This window comes from Neomonachus schauinslandi, chromosome 8 (genome assembly GCF_002201575.2).
Source record: "Neomonachus schauinslandi chromosome 8, ASM220157v2, whole genome shotgun sequence".
Classification (NCBI taxonomy): domain Eukaryota; kingdom Metazoa; phylum Chordata; class Mammalia; order Carnivora; family Phocidae; genus Neomonachus; species Neomonachus schauinslandi.
In genome coordinates this window covers 41,591,966-41,613,862 of record NC_058410.1, presented here as the reverse complement: position 1 = coordinate 41,613,862, position 21,897 = coordinate 41,591,966, and the positions used below count along the sequence as shown (strand labels likewise).

At 34.8% G+C, this 21,897-nt stretch overlaps 1 protein-coding gene across 1 annotated transcript in view; it reads right to left on the bottom strand.

Moving 5' to 3' along the window:
- TBC1D32 (TBC1 domain family member 32) overlaps positions 1-21,897 on the bottom strand; it is a 207,882-nt gene that overhangs the window by 161,278 nt on the left and 24,707 nt on the right. The window contains exons 5-13 of the mRNA XM_044917351.1: positions 14,594-14,662; positions 12,581-12,706; positions 10,960-11,038; positions 10,752-10,855; positions 10,599-10,660; positions 9,862-10,006; positions 7,086-7,145; positions 4,051-4,141; positions 946-1,086 (exon numbers count right to left, since the gene is read on the bottom strand). Of these exons, the coding sequence (XP_044773286.1) occupies positions 946-1,086; positions 4,051-4,141; positions 7,086-7,145; positions 9,862-10,006; positions 10,599-10,660; positions 10,752-10,855; positions 10,960-11,038; positions 12,581-12,706; positions 14,594-14,662 (877 nt within the window). The remainder of the gene's footprint in view (positions 1-945; positions 1,087-4,050; positions 4,142-7,085; positions 7,146-9,861; positions 10,007-10,598; positions 10,661-10,751; positions 10,856-10,959; positions 11,039-12,580; positions 12,707-14,593; positions 14,663-21,897) is intronic.

The window sequence follows — 21,897 nt, the reverse complement described above, 5'->3', positions numbered from 1 at the left end:
AAGCACACTCTACTTAGCACATACCAGGATTCCAGACTCCCAGAAGGAAAGCAAGTATTCAGTATAAACTACATTGTGCGTACAGACAGTTTAGGTAGGCACAGTGAACCACTCTTATCAGTTCTGGGAAGAGTGAGAAATCCAAGTTCCCAGACGCCAGCTAGTGCAACCTTGCAAGCAGGCTTTCCTAAGGATAGCAGTCTCAGGCCTGCTGTGATAACTCTTTTGCACACATGCGCACATGAATACACAAATACACAGGATATGCAACAGAGACAGTATGTAGCCCACAAAACCAAAAATATTTACTATCAGACACATTACAGAAAAAGTTTGCTGGTCGCTAGACTATAGTCCTATATAGACTTAAAGTTTTAAGGGAGGCAAAAAAGTAATAGCATGTGCTGAAGTTTGATGGGGAGAACTTTAAAAATAGGACTTAGGGTAACATAGTAATGTATCAAATGGTACAGGGCTTTGCAGTTTATAAAACAGCGTTCTGAAACCGCATCTCTAATCATCACAAAAACTGTGTGAGCTCAATATCACTGATATTATTCCATCTTTGTAGATTAAAAAAAACAAGCAATGGTTAAGTGAGTTGCCCAAAGGTCATAACCAGTTTATAAGGGAACTAGAATTTAAACAAGGTCTTCTAGTTCTGAATCCAGATCTGGATCGTTCAGTATGTCTAGGATTTTGAAAGACAGGGAGAAATAAGGAAAGCATTAAAGGCTGGATGAATAGAAAAAACTAGAATGTAGGGGGAAAGCACATACTGATAAGAGCAAATGTAATACTTCAAGGTATACAAGCCATCAGTAGACTAAAAGGTATGTCACTAAGTATCCTAGAAGAGACCATGCAAAATCTCCAAAGTTTAGTAATTCATAGCACTTTAACCTTACCAAGCTGAACATATTCGTTTCTCCTAATTGTACTTACCTTTTCTATTCTTCAGCTTTATGGGAAATAGCCGTCTGCCTTGTGTATAGATCAATAACCTTCCTAAAAGGCACAGTGAGTGAATGAAATAAATATATTGTAATTCTTGTCCTGAGTAGTAGAAGGTTTTCTGTTTGTTCCCTTAAAAGAGAAGCAAACAAATATTTATTTTAATGCTATTATATTTTAGATAGTACCTATCTTCATCCCCTTCCAAACATTAAATAAGGTTGCAGTCTATAATGAAGACTCTGTTGGTGTTAAAAAAAAAAAAAAAAAAAAGTTAATTATCTTTCTTAAGATCCTATAACACCTAAATCTCTGGGGAAAAGCATTCATCACAAAATTTAAGCTCAGGGAAGTGTAAGATGCATACAGTATTCCTTCTAAATCAGCATAAGATTGTCAGAATTATCATTTGTTATCAAGAGGAACTTCAAGAATAAGTTAAGGAAGTCAATAGAAAATATTACTGTTTAATTCTACCAATTAAAAGTCAATACTATAAAAGATTGTATTTATAACCATGTTAGCAAATGAAATTAGAATCTGTAAAATATATACACCTAATACATATCATTCATCCATATACTCAAGATCTACTGAGTACCTGTTTGATATAAGACCATGAATTATTTGCTGGTGTCAAAAACCAGTAAGAAGCATGAAACTGGGCTTCCAATTTCATGGCAGTCTGGCATGACCAGAATTTGAGGGTCAGGGGCAGATAACAGAGGACTAAGCTACAAAAGGAATATGGATTTTATTATAGAGGTGATTGAAATGATATTAAAGTGTTATGAGCATGAAAGTAATCAAATATGCATGTAAAAAACTAACCCTGATGGTAGCATAAAAGGTAGATGGAAGAAGGTAAAGGTCTGAAATCAGACTAAAAAAAAAATCATGAGCAAAAGCATCAGCAACAAGAATGGAGAAGAGAAGACAGATAAATCTTGAAGAAAATTAAGTCAATAGGCCTCAGACAGGACTACATGGGGACTGTGAAAGAATAAGAAAATTCTCGAGTTCCTACCTCAACATCTGTATACATAGTGAATTTAAGTAATTCTAAAGGAGAAAGGAGGGAGAAACCACTCTAGATACAGAATAAAGTGATTTCAGTCTTTGATATTTTAATATTAAAGTGCCCATGGAGCACCCGGATAGATATTCTAAGTATGATAAGGGTATATGGATCTGGAATTCAGTAAAGTGGCAGACTTAAATATTTCAGAGTCACCATACACATATATAGTTTTTGAAACCATGAAAGTAAATGGGCTCCCACAAAGAGAACAGGTAGACTAAGGTGAGAAAAAAGGGCAACACCCTTGTGAATACACACATACAAAGAAAAGAGCCTTTCCAGTGAAATGAGGATTCCTCATGAGAATGAGGAATTCCAAGAAAGAATGGTACCAAGAAGAAGAAAGGGTCAACAGAGGCAAAGGCTATAAAATTAGGACAAGAAAGAGGGGAAATGGATAAAGGGAAGATATGGAGCACTAGAAATTGCCTCATTTCCATTGTTGAAAAGTGAATAGGAGGTAAAGAAATGGGCCCTGGGCGTATTTAGGATACTTAAAAGAGTATTCTCTGCAGGGAAGCTTCTCTGCAGGAGGTTCGGATAATGCAGGGCAAGTACCAACAGAAAGAGAGACACAGTAAGAAGTGAAGCAATGTCCCAGTTCTAAAACATGGAAACAAAACCCAAAGAACACCAGAGGGGAACAGAATCAAGAACAAAAAATCAATCTGGAAAAGAATACCTATTCAGTGCAGTCCAAAGAAAAGGGATATTGATAAGGGCATATAAACATGCATTTGTATGCTCAGAAGCAGGACGTTTGGGGAATTCATATCTGCCAAGTTCTACTTTTCTTAGTGTAGTAGGATGCAAAGTCTCCTCTTGAAAGAAAAGTGAGCCAGGGTAAAGCAGGGCCCTTGATAAGACTGGTAAAAGCTTGCAATAGCTATTGTGGACACTGAAGAAAAAATACCTAAGAGGATGCAACACAGTTGCTATGGTTAGAAAAGCAGTATGTCCACTGAATGCATAACAAATGCTCTCTGCTCAATTTCCTGAAGACCAGAGAGGATGGAAGACTGAGTTGATCTAAAGACAAGAAACTGCAGACAGGAAACTCTGAAATGAAAGAGAAAGAGCAAGGATTTTGAAAGAAATGGCTAAAAAAAAAAAAGCATGAAGCACCCCAGGTCTTCACTAGATAGGGAAGAGAGCAAAGCCATGATGTCCTAGTAGAATGGTAGGGGGAGGAAAAAAATCACTAGATATAACATTTTAATATCAAAAACTTTTAAAAATCCATAAATTTATAAATGAGGTAAGTTTATATAAACTTATCCTTTTCCTCCTCTTGAATAAATTCTGGCTTCTATACTTCCCCCTTTACTACAAAACACTAGCTTTTGAAACCCACTAATTACTGGTCTTTGACCATTTTTCTTGCTTGAATTAGATAAAGAATTTACCCAAGGATAAAAAAAAAATAAGATCTTCATATTCTCAGAGAACGTACTATTTGCTTAGAGACGTGACAAAAGAGAAGGAAAAAAGATTAACAAAAGTGTATAGACATTGGTACGTAGCAGAATCTGACTATAAGAGAAGATCCACTTTACTTATTCCTGAGATTCAATAGAGTAATTAAGGCCAGATTATGAAACATCTAGGGTATTTTAGCTCAGAAAGAGGATAAGCAGACAGGAATCAAAGGGTGGGGTATCCAGTAATAAAACAGTATTTTACAGAAATGTTCTCCTCCTAAAACGCATAAAGGTCAATTAAATGACTAATATACCAGAGGAAAGAATGAGCAGTATCTTATCTCAATATAACAGACTAGGACATATACTCTAGTATAAATTGAAGAACTGCATATGTAACAATCCATATGATAATGCATTAATTTCAAATGTACAGCTGTTATTAAAGTCATCATCATGCTGTGTCTTTTAAATTTGTGAAAATATTTTACATTAGCAGAAGTGATCTAATTTACCATGCTACTGACCATTACAAACTAAGTTACTAAAAGGTATCATCTTTAAAAGTATGTAACAGAGGAAAACAATACTTACCACAATGCTTTGAATGACCCAAAATCTCATCGGCTTTCATGGCTTCACACAACTCAAAGTACTGAACACACTGCTGAACTGCTGTAGTTATCTAATAAAATAATAACTTATTAATTCTAAAAATTTACAGCCCCCAAGTTCAAGCAGTAAAAAAAAAAAAAAAAAAAGTTAATTAAGGTTCTAAAAATATGCTGGAAAAATTATTTAAGAAAAATATTTAAAATAATATTTTTCCAGGCCACTGGAGCTCAGCCTCCCCAATTATATTTTAACAATGGCATCATTCATACTTGTGGACCAACAATATTGCTATAATGTCAGTGTCAATGGACAAAAATAGATACATACTTCATACTTTACAGTGAAAGATGCAAAAATTCTGTGACCATGACTTTAAGAACTCTCTTGCCAATATCCCCAGTTCCCTTGCCTTAGAGTCTTTTCTTCCTATCTAGCCAGCAGAATATGAACTAGATCAGCTTTCTATTCCCTATGGAGAACTCCTTTATATATTCAGTAGATGCAAATATCAAAAGATATGTGTGTGTGTGTATGTGTGTGTGTGTATAAATTTTAAAGTATACGTGGCCCAACTTTTGAAAAGAAACATTGGGAAAAATGAATATAAACTCTATCCCTACTTTTCAGAATTGAAGATCAGATTTTGTGCACGTACAGTGGAAACTTTAAGACCATTCCATGCATTTGTCTTTTGCTTTGTTAGAGCTCCTTACATAAAGGCTTTAATCATGGCAGTGGGTTTGGCACGATGACCTGCTAAAGCATTTCTTCTAGCTTCTCCATAGTCTCATAGCATTTTCTGCAACTGAGGAATGTCTGCATTGTCCAGCAGAGTGGCCACTAGCTATATGTGGCTACTGAAAACTTGAAATGTAATTAGGGAAACTGAGGGAACTGGGTATTTTTAATTTTCCTTAATTATAATTTAAAACTAATACATGGTTAGTGGCTACTCTGTGCAATTCTATTACATTTATGACATTTATGAAATTTTAAGTAGGTAGCATTAGGCAACACAATTTATATGCTTGCTGTCAATTTTTTTAAGATTTTATTTATTTATTTTATTTATTTATTTGAGAGAAAGAAAGAGTGTATACAAGCATGGGGGGGAGGGGCAGAGGGAGAAGCAAACTCCCTGCTGAGCAGGGAGCCTAATATAGGGCTCCATTCCCAGGATCCTAGGATCATGACCTGAGCGGAAGGCAGATGCTAACTGAGTGAGCTACCCAGGCACCCCCATGCTGTCTATTTTTAAGAATTGAGAAAGCTGAGAGCTTTATTTCCATAGCATTGTAAAGTCATGAACTAGTTGAAAAGCATTTTGGCTATCAGCATAAACATTTAACTTTTTATTTAAACAACTTCATTCTTTGCCCAATCTACCCTTAAGGGAATGACTTCTGAAATGGCTTTATGTAGTGTATTTCCTTTTTCTTGCCCTCGCAAAGTCATTTAAAAAAAATATTGACAGCTAAAATTTAAGTTTTCTCTTGGTTTTTCACATATCCTGTTTTTTTAACTTCCCTCCCCTGCCCTTCCTCCATCTTAGGAGTTGGCAAGTAAGTGTACCTGAGTTGCCATCCATCCTCTATTATTATGAACTCACTCATATTTTGTAAGTTTAGGAAAGCTTTTTAAGAGAAAATAAGGTTTAAGTTGAAATCTCATGCAAGTTTGACCCATTATGTACAGGATGTATTTGATATAAAGTTCTTTATAATAAAGTAACTATTTTCAGACTAAAAACTGATTATAGTATAATTAACTCTTAAAAATTTGTTCCTTATTTAAAAAGTTAATCTATCAGAAACATTTGCAAAACTTCCACCCAGGCTCCTGTGATAGCAACAGTAAATTATTCGTATGACAGACCATGGGGAGGGTGAATCACTGGGGTTTCTCCCCCCTTCCTCTATTCTGACAGGATCAGTCTATATTCATATGGCAAAAATCTTCATTTAAAATAGGAATGGGAGGGAAATGAGATGTGGAAAGACTATTTCAATTCATTAAAAATTCTTAAACACTACTTTTTTAGGATTTATCTGAGAGAGAGAGAGATAAAAAGAAAGAGAGCAGCCCTGCAAGTAGGGGGAGGGGCAGAGGGAGAGAGCGAGAATCTCCAGCAGACTCCCTGCTGAGCTTGGAGCCTCCCTCTGTTGGAGATCATGACCTGAGCCAAAATCAAGAGTCAGTCACTTAATGGACTGAGCCACTCAGGCGCCCCAAACACTTACTACTTCTACTAATAAATCCTCACTCTATTCTTCAACATTCCTCTCTTCTCCTTTCTGAAACTCAATGTTCTTGATTCCCAAACACAGAAAAATTATTGTTCTTTCATTTTATGCTCTACTGCACTCAGAGAGTTCACAACTCTAGGAATATTTCACTTGCCCTTTTAAACTCAAGATTCTAACTACAGAAATCATACTTATTTCAAAGTCATATGAGAACTTTTAAAAATATTTTAATAAATTTCACATTTTATGTTTGATTTGATTGCTTTTCAATTCCTTTCAATGCCTGTACATACTATTCTACCAATAGCAATAAACGTAGAAAATTTTGCTAATGTATTTTACAATATTAGTTTATATTTGGTGTAACTTGAATTAATTTTGTAAATACAAAAGCATTTAACATTCTGCGTTTTTCATACAACCTTCAGTCAAAAACTTGGGTATATTTTACAGAACTAACTCCCCTACAAATACCCAACCTGAATTAAGTTATAATACTTAAAAATAGGGCTTATCTCAAACTAGCTTGTTAAGCATCTCAATTTACTCTGTAATTATGGATTTCCTAATTGTTATCCTGACTATAATTTAAGTCTCTACTTATATCCTTTTATATTTCACAGAATGGTAGTTTTAAAAAGATCACATAAAAGGGGGATTGTTTCATCAACCAAGATTAATTATCACTCAACTTTGCACATTCAACTTATTACACTGTATATCTTTTTGTGATATTATTTCTCAAAATAAGGACAGAAATAGACTTACCAGAGATTTATATTTCTTTTCTAGAAGTCTTAGTACTGCAGTTCTGCTATAATATGCATGCTAAAATTAGGAGAAAATGATATTTAATATTCAAGCTATACCAAAGTCTATTTTTCCTGCATCATTTCCAATAACATAAATTACCAACAACAGTTTTAAATTACTGTAATCAGTACAAAACAGGTTTTTCTATGTACGATGGATTATGAGCATAGCAATCACAAGAATGCAAATGATAAGAAAAAACTACGGATCATTTATTAACAGACCAGTAGAAAAAATATTCGATCCCTCAAATGCAACCAGTTTCTGTGCTAAGTTATTTTATTTATTTTTTTTTAAAGATTTTATTTATTTATTTGAGACAGAGAGAATGAGATACAGAGAGCATGAGAGGGAGGAGGGTCAGAGGGAGAAGCAGACTCCCTGCCGAGCAGGGAGCCCGATGCGGGACTCAATCCAGGGACTCCAGGATCATGACCTGAGCCGAAGGCAGTCGCTTAACCAACTGAGCCACCCAGGCGCCCTGTGCTAAGTTATTTTAAAACCATTATCAACACACATATCTGAAGGAAAGATACAAAAGTGGGGGAGGAGAAGATCACAACCCTCACAATGAAGAGGATATTCTACTGTCTACATATGCAGAAGTTTGCCAAGCATGAAATGTTCTGAAAGAACAGTATCTTATTCATTTTCTGCCAATCACATATTTTAAGTGATTTGAAGTGCCAAAAAATAATTCTCTCCTTAGAGCTAAATATAGTAGGATTAAAACATGCTTTTTATGCATTGCACAAAGGGGAGACTATACATCAATATTACTAAATTATATTAGATATGTATTTTCAACATAGCTTCTTCATTTTACTTAATAAAAACTATTAAACAGTATTATACTTGGAAAAAACTATCACAATTCTAGGAAATAGAGTTTAATTAAATGGGGTATTGGTTAATTGAGGTTTAATAGAAACCCTGTGTGTTTTAACCCTAGTGGTTTAAAATGTTTTCAAAAACCATTAATCCTTTTTTCAGTTTTAAAAGAGAAATGGTAACCAACAATTCAACTTCTGATCATGTTCTGAAAAGAAATCCTCATTGGGCATGCCTTAGACCAGTCACTATACTATATCCCTCACACCAAGTTCAGCTGTTACCTGATTTGGTACATAAAGTTTTATATATTATCTATGGATGCTTTTGGGTTACAACAGAATTGAGTAGGTGCAGAGACAGTACAGCCCACAGAACCAAAAATTTACTGCTGGCCCTTTAGAAAGTCTGCCAACCTCTGACTTAGATGAGTATAGGGTAATGTGATGAATTTTCATTAATATTAGAACACACTCAGGAGCTGATTTTTTTTTAAAGAATTTTCTGTTGGTTAGTTTTCCTGTGATCTGCTGCATACTCTTGAGAATCAAGTACCAACAATAAAAAATGTTAAGTGAAAAAATTATAAACAGAATAGGATTTGTTTTTCTTTTAAAGATTTTATTTATTTATTTGTCAGAGAGAGAGAGAGAACGAGCACAAGCAGGGGGAGCAGCAGACAGATGGAGAAGCAGACTCCCCACTGAGCAAAGAGCCCGATGTGGGACTCGATCCCAGGACCCTGGGATCATGACCTGAGCAGAAGGCAGACACTTAATGACTAAGCCACCCAGGAGTCCCAACAGAATAGGATTTGTTAAAGACCTAAACCGATAAATTTACAATTGTATATAATGTAACTACATAACCAAAATCTTAATAGTTATATCTGTGTTATAGAAATTTAATTTGTGGTTTTACATATTTCGCATGTTTTCTACAATAAAGGTATAATTTGATAATTAAAAATTAAGGAGAAAGTGTCAGATGTAAGAAACAAAGGGTTCAAGTTAATTAAATTGAGCACAAACACTTATCAAACATAAACAGTATAGGCCAGGTAAGGGCTAAACCCTGGACAGAACTGGGTTTTGGTTAATTAGGCATTACTATCCAGTTTAGATAACAAAAATAAAAATAAAAATAAGCCAAACTAGGTAATGTCCAAACTGTGCCAAGCAGTAAATAAACATGTTGCTGCTTTGCATGGCAAGTCATGGCCCCACCCTTCTCCCTTCCCCACAGCAGCAAATACATAATGCCTGGCAGACCAATTTTAGAGGGACAAAGATGTAAGAATAAAAGCCAGCACTGCTGCAGCTACTACCACACAGACCACTCTTATTCCTCAGCAGATGAGGGAGGAACAGCATAAGGATCTCTTTTACTCTTCAATTAGTTTCAGTTCCAGAACAGTAATGAGCTCCCCTGGAAATCACCGGCATTCAGGCATTAAACATTTTCCAAACTACAGGTTCAGGAGGAAGTAAATGAAAGGATATTTTCAGACATACTTCCTAAGTCAGAGAAAAATGAACATTGAACTCACATTCTACCATACCTACTTAAAAAATCTGAAGCTTTTAAACTAAAAAAGACTAGATTTTGGATAGATCATTCAGTTTACTAGATTCAAATGAATTATCATTTAAAATCCCATTCTGGCTCTGTCACTTACTAGGTAAACAATCTTAAGTTACTTCTCCATGCCTCAGCTCCCACATCAGTAAAATGAGGTAATAATACCATCTATCTCATAGATTGCTGTAAGATTTAAATGAGTTTAACATGTAAAAGTGATTAGAACTCTTAGCACACAGTAAAAACTGGAATGTTAGCTATTCTTTGAAACAATACAGCAATGCACTGAAAAGTATAAAAACATTCCATTTTTCCTTACCATCCACTTTTTGAACCACACAGCCTTGGTATCAACCAATGCAAAAAAGTAAATTGGATCCAAAATCTTTTGTGAGACAAGATGGCTCTGATCATGTTTAACTGATAATAAGGACAAAGTATTCTCCACAATTTCTTCCATATACCTTAAAGTTTGGGAACGAAACAGTTTTAGAAAAAAAACAAATGCTATTACACATATACACACCCACTGTACCAGTGATATATTTTATATTTATAGAATAATGAAGTGAAAATTTTTAGAAACAACTTTTTTTTTTATGTTTCAGCAAATGGTAGAGGTGGGATTCACACCCAATTTCTTCCTGCTTTTTATAAAACATATGTTCTTTCTACTTCAACACTGGCTCTCCAAACTTAACTTTCCTTTTTAGATTTACAGTTGCTCTTACAACCTTATTAAAAAATTTTAGAACTGAAAGGAAAAAGGTTAAAGAACACTTAAGGAACTTGTCCAAACTAGCAAAGACAAATTATAAAAGAATTGGAGGCTACAACAACTTCATTTTGCTTTGTTGTGATAAATAAATAATATAAAATGATATTTGCATAGAGCCATTCATGTAGGAAAGCACAAAACATGAAAAGCTAAATAAACCTATGAACCCCTTCCCAAAAACGTAAGTCAATTAAGACTGTCTCTATTCTTTCTCCTTGTAATGTACATGGGACAGTAACACCCCTATATTTTATATTAGCATAAATTAGAGGACTTACTTTTCTGGGTGACGAATCCAGAAAGATGGAGCCTCTTTCTGATATTCATTTAGAAGACGAACCTGAAAAGCAGTGCGTAACAGTTCTCAAAAATCAGAATTCTTAAATATAGAACTATTTAAATTTTTAAAAAAGCATATAGCAAGTGAATACCTTTTTAAGTAAGCAGATCACATTAGGATTACTTATATCTATACCAGCTGAAAGAGTAGGAATATAATTTTCTCTAGAAAGAAAGTATAACTTCAAATATTTAGCTGAAAAGAAAAATTTAAAAATATGATATCATTCATTTACAGTGTTTTCTGAAAAGTTATTTCCTATCCATTTTCTTAAGCACAAAAAAATTTAATAAACATACCTAAGCTTGTATAAATCTCCTTGGTCATATGTAATGGTGAAAGAGTAAACGTCTGTGCATAGAATTTTAAAATCCGGTCCTGTGGAAATGAAAAGATTTGCATCAGAGATTCTTACAAAAATAGAATAGAGATGAAAAACCTATTTTTCACATAGTGAAAAACTTAGAAAATAAACAAAATAATCCATTCAAAACTTAAGTAGGAATGTACTTATAAACAAGAGCACAATCTTATGTTGGTGAGTAAAAAGTAAAATTGACTAAAACTACATGGGAGGGGAGAGAGTGAGGTTTGATAGACAGAAGAAGGTACAATGTGAAGGTATCAAGGGAAAAGTAGGAGTACTAAATGGTTAACACAAACAAACAAAAAATACTCCACTCTTCCAAATCCAACATTTGTTGTTTTTTAAAATTGTTTACATGGGTAGTTTCAGTAATTTGACATTTAGGACTCTAATATTTTGCCCATTCCCAAGAAAAGAATTATTTAACACATCTTCCAAATTTACATTATTAAAACCTAAAGTAGAAACTATCACAAGGTAAATGAATTAAATGTTAATAGATGTAGCTAGAAAAGTATTTGGCACTAGTAAGTACTTATAAATGACACCTATCATTTTAATTTTACCAACTTTAATATTGTGATGAAATTAATCCTAATCATGAAATTCAATATCCCATTAAAGAAAAACATAACATCTCCTCAAGTGTTCTACTCTGGGGCGGGGGTAAATAACTTACCTATATCAAATGTAGCATAATTAGAAAAAATGGTTACCCAAATGACTAAAAATTTCTAATAACCCGAAGGAATTCTTACTGAATACAGGATATTAAATACTTTGGAAAGTTTATTTTTATAGTTACAGCAATTGGTAAGTATCTGTCACACTCTTCAAACACTATAGGCTTCACTCAGTTACATGCAAGAGTCTTTTAGAATAGGAAATGAAGAAACAGAATCCAACTCAAGAATCTGGATCAAGCATAAATTCAAAAAAGAATGCCATGTCTTGTTTTCTAGTCCAAAATGATTGGTTCTATTACCATTTCCCCTCTGTAACAACTTCTTCCCATTTTATTAAACATTGACAATATTCTTGCTGAATAATCTATAATGGCTAAACAAAGCCACTTATATTGACCCATTAGGATATTTACTGTTTATAAAGCTGTTAAATAACTTTTTAAAAGGAAACCTCTCTGACCACTTTTCTTTGTTAAGAAAAAAAATACAGAGAAATTTACAACTGTATTTGCTTTTAGAAAGCCTTGAAATGTTAAAAGTGACCCTGAAATATCTTCTTCCCTTTTGAAGTTCCTGGATCATTGAGTTTTTACAGAAGTCTGCATCATCATCTGGTGTCAGGTTGAACCGCATCCAGATATTAGGTAATTGAACACATTTCCCCCCCCTTATAAAAACAACAAACCACTTGTTTCCAAACCACTTCTGTTTATCAGTATAATTATATCTTCATTGATGGAAGAATGCGATTTTCAACAGATAAACGTATTGAGATTTTTTTTCTTTAATAATTGTTCACTGATTCCTCTACTAGAATGTAAGTTCTATGAAGCAAAGACTTCTGTCTTGCTCAGTGTGTTTCCTTACACTAAACACAGGATCAGGATCTGAAAGAGACACTGTCAGTTTTTCACAGAGAGTCGTCCAATTTTCACAGTTCAAAACATCAGACGGCGGAGCTGAACATAACGTTTGCAAGGCTTCATATCTCACCTATAATTTAAAACATGTTTTATTAATACCCAGCCACTAGAATACCACCAATACTTCAAATATTAAACATTGAAAAGCAGTCTAGATAATTGTTTCAAAGAGCCAATTGATGAAAATCAGAAGTCCTTTTATAAAACAATTTTTGAGAACTCATTTTTTGAAACTAAGTGTTAAACAGAAAAAAATAGGTTGTTATTTTACATAAAGCAAAAATTAAAACCTAACTGTTGGAGATTCTAGGTCACATGTCTAAGTGAAAGAGGAAGAAGAATGGTGGCTAAATCTGAATCACCAGGGCAAGGTTTTCCAATGGATTTGTCTCACACATTTTCCCTACTTAAGTAGGCACCTATAGGTGGTCCTATAGTTTGAGGGCCTTAATTTTAAAAATAGCATAATATGCCCCTGGTGAAGCATTCCCATTCCAGAATATAGGAACAATTCTCACAAAATAATTTGGACTAGTTTTTGTTGCTACACCATATTTTCTGACCTTCTAACCACTGAGGTAGGAAAAGTCAACAGTGTCATGCAAAATTGAATGTCTGTATTTTCATGGAAAGCTTACTTCTTAATCATTCTTTGCAAAATCGAATCAGAATTCACCCAAAACAGTATGACCCAAATGACAGCAGTGAAAAATAGCTCTACTCCAATCATGAATGGAGCAAGGCTTCTCCCCCACCACTCTCCAACTAGTGAGTAATAACACACTGATTCCAACCCGTTTCTCAAAATCTGGTTGTTTCTCCAGCTGAAATAACTGAAACCTAGTGGTCTAAAAAGGGCAAGAGGTGGGGGGGAAGGGGGAAGGGCAGGAGAAGCTAAGACCTTAGGAAACCAGACACTCTAAATCAAGTTTTAGGTGAAAAAGAATACACATGCACTTAAAAGTGTCTATATATTCTTATGAAAGAAGAACTCCTAAACACAACTATATTTGTGATAGGGACTGGAGGACTTTGGAGAGATTTTAGAAACATTAAATATTTTCTCCTTTTCAGTTAATTTTTAGGACAAAATCCCATTAAGAATTTATTACTTGCAGAAGCACAATAAAAGTTTCCGAACAAGTACAGATTTCCAAGTAATCCACTTAAACTGAAGACAATAAGATTGTTAACATATAGGGCGCCTGGATGATTCAGTCAGTTAAGTGTCTGCCTTCGAGCTCCAAGTTGGGCTCCCTGCTCAGTGGAGAGCCTGCTTCTCCCTCTCCCTCTGTCCCTCCCCTGACTTGTGCTCACACGTGCTCTATCTCAAATAAATAAAATCTTTAAAAAATAAAGTAAAATAAAATGAAAACTTGAAAAACATTTCAAAAACTGAAACCAATTGGCAAGATATGCACAAAAGTCTTAGGTACTTAAAATCCTATTTTCTATTTCAGACTGATTTAATGAAATAAGATGATAAACAGCAATGTACATAATCTTAAAATATAAACAGGCACAATTCAATAGAACTCCTTCTTTAAAATCCTTTTTCTAATAAATGAATACATGTGTCAAAGTTGCTCACATTTTCCAGAAGTAGAAAGAACATTAAATGAAGATCGTTTTTCTTCAAGGAAATCACTAAAATATCACATACAAAGCAACAGTGAAAGAACAGTCTGGGAGACAACTGCTTATAACTTTATCCCTTCAAAACTGAAACTAGACATAAAAATTTCCTCCTACAAACCGTGACAATTCTCTGACAGCCTCCCTTATTCTGTGACCTTTCATTTCAAGACTGGAAAGTCTAGCAGCGACATCAGTCTAGGAGCACCATGATAATAAAAGCCTATCTTCAAGAGAAACAGTCCACCTGCTACTGATTATAATCTAATATATTATAAATATATATACCTGATTGAACTTGACAGCTATCCTTTAAACTTACCTCTTTAGGTTGCCCAGGATCCAACTGGTCTAAAATCAATTGTAATTTTCCTTGACAAAATTTGTAACTCTGTAACACAATTGACAGAACATTCATTTAGTAGACTTTTTAGAAGTACTGCTATAAATTATTTTTTAATATAATTCAAAGCACAAAATGCATTCTGAGCAAGAAAAGAGAGTGATCTATTCTGATTTGGCAGAAAACGTGGAATTTGTTTCCCAAGGCATTTAAATGGGAACTGAAGTCTCAGGAGAACAGTGTACTTCATGTATATGAAAATTATTATTATTTGCTGAGCAACTGCAATATGTAGTACAAGATTCAAAAGATGTAAAGCCAAGATGTTTTGTACCCAGAAATGTGAGATGAATGAAACAGAAAGCTAAAACAAGAAGGCACTAATGGTACCCTAGGCAGAGCTATGATGCTGCTTGAACATTTTTGTCTCTTTATCTTTCCTGTACTTTTCCTTAGCCCTCCATGCCGCCTCTTTGGTGAAAAATTCCAGAGATAAAAGCCTCTATCTAGAGAAAAGTTTATAGTAGACCATAAGTTATTTTGAAAAAGGAAAGGGTCTTTTTCTTGCTGAAGGCAGTTTAAATATGACTAATACCTAAAATTATCATCTAAAAATAAAACTGCCATTAAAATAATAGCTGTCATTTATTACCTTTTATGTAACAAGCCCTATATGATCTCAATTCACAATGACTGAAATATGAGAAATATGAAAACTAAGGTTAAATAACTTCTCCAAGGCACCCAGCTATCAGAACTCAGATTCCCATCCACATTTTTACTATGTACACTCTTCCATTAGGTGTTCTCATCCAGTTCTTTAGGTACATCATGATGACTCAAATTTCCATCAGTCACTGCTTCTCCAAAGTTATATATAATTATCCTTTCAACATTTCCATTTGGATGTCTAATAGGCATCTCAAACTTAACATGTCCAAGACAGAATTCTTGATTTTATTCCAAACCTGCGCCTCCCCAAACTTCTCCAGTCTCCTAAATGACACTACCCACCCATCCAGATTTTTTACTTATATCAAAAATAGAAGTCAATCTTGGATCTTCACTTTCTCTTATTTCCTATACCCAATATCATTAAGTCCCATAAGATAACCCCCAAGTTCCACATATCTTAACTCCAACTACCCTATACTTCCCTGCTAAAAGCTTAAATCAAGGCACCATCAACTCTAGCCTAGACTCTTTCAATTCATCTTAGTCTCCTTGCTTCTATTTTTTTATATTAAAAAAATGTTTTATTTTATTTATTTTCTTATTGACATATAATATATTATTTGTTTCAGGGGTACAGGTCTGTGATTCATCAGTCTTACACAATTCACAGCACTCACCATAGTATATACCCTCCCCAATGTCCATCACCCAGCCATCCTATCCCTCCCACCCCCCTCCACTCCAGCAACCCTCAGTCCTTGCTTCTATTCTTAAATCCCATCCTACTCCACCCTACCATCCACTCATTCTCCAGCAACAGTCAGATGAAGCTTCTCAAAGTTACAAATCAAATCTCTTCATCTCCCTTATTTCAATCCCACAAAGGATACTTCCCACAATACTCAGAATATAGATTTACTTACATGATCTGGGCCCCTGCTTCTCTAACACACTCTCCTACAATTTTTCCCTCTGCCATCCAGACTTCAGTCACACTGGCCTTTTTTCCCCCATTCCTGGAAGATGCCATGCTCACTCTAGCCTAAGAACCTTTGCCATCTCCATCCTCCCACCTGGCAATGCTCTTCCTCCAGAGTTTTGCATGGCTGCCCTATTATTGCTTAGAATTTGGTCTTTTTTCACTATGGTATCCCCAATACCTGAATTAGTGCCTCATACAGAGTAGTCACTCAATACACATTAGTTTAATATATAAATGATTACAAAGTGAGTCTTCCCACAATGTTACATTGTCCTTAGCAACACAGGGTACATACAACCATTCTATAAAAAACCCAAAACAGCCTGATATTCCATTTCTTAAAGCACCTTAAGTTTTACTTTTACTCCTTTCTAAAAGTATATAGTTGAACTGCTAAAGACTCTGTATATGCTACTTTTCAAAATTAAAAGCAATATATATTAAATAGACCTTCAATTTTGAATTTTTATATTATAGTTAAAATATTAAAATCTAGGAATACTAACAATAAATATAAGTATATGAATGCAGCAGTCTTGCCAAATGAAAAAAAAACATAAATAATATAGAATATCTTAAATAGTATATATAAGCATATGTACTTATATGCATTTGTGATACATATATAATGCATATATGTACATTCAGAAGTATATACATATACATGCATATAAATGTACTCAAATACATGTAAAGTATATATATATATACTTACTCATTCTGTTCTACTGCTAGACAAGCTTTTTTTTACCCCCTTTAGCCTGGCCCTTTTGCCCCTCTTATAAACTTGATTTCTTCTGATCCTTCCACACTCCCATCATGACTTTTACCAGATCATTATCAAGGTCTAAAACGTCTTGCCATCCAACTTACTAAAAAATAAGTATGATGTCAAGGACATGAATCTTATTTGGACAGATGAAGTTTCAAATCCTGGCTCAATCTTCAACTAGTTATATGACCCTGGAGTCTTGAACCCCATCCTCAGTTTTCACATCTACCTCCCAGTGTCACTGGGAAGAATTAAATGGGAAAACTGCAAAGTCTTTTGCTTTATTTTGTTATAAAATTCTAAAGTTTGAAGTAAATTTCCTGTTTCTCAGGAAATTTTCTATGAGAAAATATAAAATAACTGACTCTACCTACCAACTACCTATTCAAGATCAAGAAATCTAAAGATCTAATTCATTCATTTCCATAGATTCCCATTCTAATCCAGCCTCTTTCCCAGTATAGAGGCATGTTCTACAACAGCCCTGATAAATGGGGGGAGCCAGACATTGTTCAAACATTCCCAACTACAGCCAGTTCATACTTGGTGAAGCAACCAATATTATGTCAAAGCAGCAGTCAAAAAATGTAATACATAAATCTTAACAAAATTCATTTATTTAAATGCTCCCCTTGACAAAGGCTGTTTTCTAATCTTATGTGCAATACTCTAGGCAAGCAACCCTTACTCTCTGAAAACGGTTTTGCCTTTTATTTCACAAAAATGATTAAGGTTAATCAACATGATGATCCTTCAACTTACCTCCTCTTCCCCCCCTCCCCAGTATTATTCTGCAGTGAATTATTCACCAAATTCAAAGATCTTTTCTTAGTCCTCAGCAGTGACTTCTCTTTAGCCTTCATTACAGCTAGTTAACCATCACCTCCACCTTGAAATTCATACTCCCTTAAGTTCCTACCCAGTGCATTGTGGTTTGGTACCTTCTTTTCTGACCCACCCATTAGTCTCTCCTGGCCCTCTGAAAATGTGTTTCCTAAGGTCTCACCTAATTAGGTGGGCCCAACCTTTCTACCAAGTGAATCCTGCATTTTCAACCACTTGCTACACCACTGGAATACCTTACTGGTATTTGCCATTTAAAATCTTGAAGAAAAAAAAAAAAAAAAAGAACTCCCTATATTCTTCTCCACACCTAACCTTCCTCCCTAATCCCAGGCATGGTTTATGACACCATGGTCTTCCTACCACCTCAGCTTGAAACCACAGCTTACTCTGCACTACTCCCCGCAAAACACTTCAATAATCAAGTTTAATGATCATACCTCTGTAATAATTCTCACATCAGTCCCTATTTATTTCTACAAAGCCTCCTCAGTTTAGGCCTTCTTACTTCAACTATCATGATAGCCTTCTAACTTCTCTCTCTACATCTGCTTCCTCACCTGCTCATGCCCTTCTGCACACAATTATCACGTAAATCTCCCCAACACACTTTTCTGTTCAGAAACCTAAAATGATATCCCTTTACTTACAAAATAATCCAATTTAGCTTTTGAATGCATTCATTTATTCCTCATATATTTATTTGACATCTACTATGTTTCGGATACCTATTAACATAATGTACCAGGCACTAGAATTTTATAGCTAGGAACAATAAATTAAGATCTAAACCTTGCCCTGTAATTTGGCCTTACTCTACCCTTCCAATTTACTCCCACAAACTCTTTGCTCTAACCCTTCATATAAACAAACTACTCAGGTTGCCCAATAGGACATATTCTTTGTTGATTTAGAGCTTTTGTCCATTCCCTTGTTTGAAATACTTTCCTCCATAGCTTTTTGATAGTCTTAGTTATAAAGACTCTTCTTTAGATTCCCAGGATGCACTATTTCTACCTTACAACTCTGTTATTTATGTACATAACCTCTTCACAATCTCAAGTAAGCTCCTTGAAGACATAATGTATACCTGATTAATCTTTTCAGTTTAGCAGGTTCACAAAATATTTCACATAGTATATGCACATAATATATTGCACATAGCATATGTTGGTGAACAGACAACCAAAGAGGTGAAATCCTTCAATTCTACCATATTTGCCTTTTCTCCCAGATTATAATACATAGAAAAGCATAGCTTGGGGGTGTCCAACTCTGGGTTTCAGCTCGGGTCCTGATCTCAGGTTCGGGAGATTGAGCCCCACGATGGGTTCTGTGCTCAGCATGGAGTCTGCTTGAGATTCTCTCTCCTTCTCCCTCTGCCCCTCCCACTCATGCTTGTGCACGTGTGCTCGCTCTAAAATAAATAAATCTTAAAAAAAAAAGCATAGCCTCTAATAGTTATCTGATTGAAGAAGCCTCATTAATCTACTTCCTTTTAATTATTTATTATTTAATTACTAATTCCGTTCATTCTCCAACCTAATACCTGCCTTAAAGGTTACCTATTTTTTTTTAAGGTCTGTTATTGTCTATCAGTGGACTGACATAAATTTCCATAGCAACTAACCAGTAACTTCTTTAACTAGAGCAAGTAGATAGTGTGTCCCATGTAATACAGATTTGTTAAGATTTTTCAACAGTGCTAGATATTTCTTAGATTGAAAATTCCTGAGGGGAGTAGTATATGCCAACTTGATTTGTAAAGCAACACAAGACAGATCTGTTGGTGATATCAATATAAGTTGATACTTCCAAAAGGAAGATTTTTAAAACATATTTATGTATGTTAAAGCATAAGCTGGCAAATAATTTCTGAGCACATTCTAAGGAGAAAGAGCCAGAAACAGAACTGAAGGATAATCTAAAATGTATCTGGTCCTCTATAGGATAATATAGATCCTAATTAAAGGTATTGATATGCTGAAATATGATTGGGATATATTTCTGTCAAATGCAGTTTAATAAGGATTACAAATATAAAACATTCTGTAATTTTTTGGTAACAGATATCACACTCAATTACTTTATTACAACATGTACTAAAGAATATTCACATTATTCAATGACTACACTTAAACAAAATCAAACTACCCTCAAAATTAATTTACCCTAGAAAACTCCGAATATTTGGTTTGTAAACTGTATAAACCATTAAAATACAAGCAAAGATAGACAACTATTATTGTTTTTTGAACTACAGAAAATAAGAAATATATAAATATTGAACCTAATGATACTTCAGGCTTTAATGTCTAAATGCACAAGTTCCTTCCTATTCTTAAAAAAAAAGAAAAGAAAAGAAACATCGCTCTGAGATTAAGAATTCCTCATTCTTAATCTCAGGAAACAAACTGAGGGTTGCTGGAGTGGTGGGGGGTGGGAGGGATGGGGTGGCTGGGTGATAGACATTGGGGAGGGTATGTGCTATGGTGAGCGCTGTGAATTGTGTAAGACTGTTGAATCACAGACCTGTACCTCTGAAACAAATAATACAATATATCTTAAAAAAAAAAAAGAAGAAGAAGAGGATAGCAGGAGGGGAAGAATGAAGGGGGGGAATCGGAGGGGGAGATGAACCATGAGAGACTATGGACTCTGAAAAGCAAACTGAGGGTTCTAGAGGGGAGGGGGGTGGGAGGATGGGTTAGTGTGGTGATGTGTATTAAAGAGGGCACGTTCTGCGTGGAGCACTCACAAACAATGAATCATGGAACACTACATCAAAAACTAATGATGTAATGTATGGTGATTAACATAACAATAAAAAATTTTAAAAAAAAGAAACATCACTCAGTGATGATGAACAGAACAAGAGCAAACACTTAGTGCTTACTATGTGCCAGGTAGTGTTCGAAATGCTTTACACACATTAAATCATTAAATCCACAAAACAACCCTATAAGGTAGGTTCTATTATTATCTCCACTGTAACAGATAAGAAAACTGAGGCATTGAGAGAAAAAACCAAGGTGCACAACTCATCAATGGCAGAGCCAGACTTTATTTCAGACTGGTTTGTTTCTAAGATTCAGAATGAATTAGCTTCCTGTAGAATAGCTTTTTCAAATTTTAGTGCATCTAAAACTTTTTAAATTATGCACCCCCCTTTCAAAATGTCTCAAATACAGAACAGTTACTAATTCAAAACAAAAACAATGTTTTAAAAACATTTTCAAATGATAAATTGTTTCTTGGGGTGCTTGGGTGGCTCAGTCGGTTGGGCGTCTGCCTTTGGCTCAGGTCATAATCCCAGGGTCCTGTGATCAAGCCCTGCATTGGGCTCCGTGCTCAGCAAGGAGCCTGTTTCTCCCTCTGCCTGCCTGTCTGCCTACTTGTGATCTCTCTCTCTCTCTCTGTCAAATAAATAAATAAAATCTTTTTAAAAAATGATAAATTGTTTCTTAATTTCCTATGTTTTAATTATGTTTTAACAAAAACAGCTTTCATTTTAAAATTGCTACCATTAAGAGGTAATAACAAAAATCTATCAATATTTTAAAGTATAAAGAAACTTTAGGTATTCATAAAGAAGAAATTTAGCACTGTTAATCAATCAGTTTTTCTGGTGTCAAACTGTCTCAAGAGAGAACTATTAAGCAAGCAAACAAAAAAGCTCACACCTGCACCTACCTAATTCTTCTCCCCAGCAATCCACCTGCCTCCAGCCTCATATGAGCAAGCTGCATTATCAATGCTATGATCTTCATTTTCTCTAGTCTCAGCTACCTTTCCCTCTCACTTCTACATTTAAGGCTTTAGGCTCTTATCTTTTTCTGCTTATACAACAAGACTAATCAAAATCTGATGAACTGAGGGTAGCTAGAGATGGAAGAACTTCTGAAATGTGGTTTGGGCTGTGGCTATCCTACCGTTATCTGGCTGATATTGCTAAAAAAAGAGGAGAATCATAATCCGTCAGCCATAGTGTGATATCCTCAAAAGCAGAAT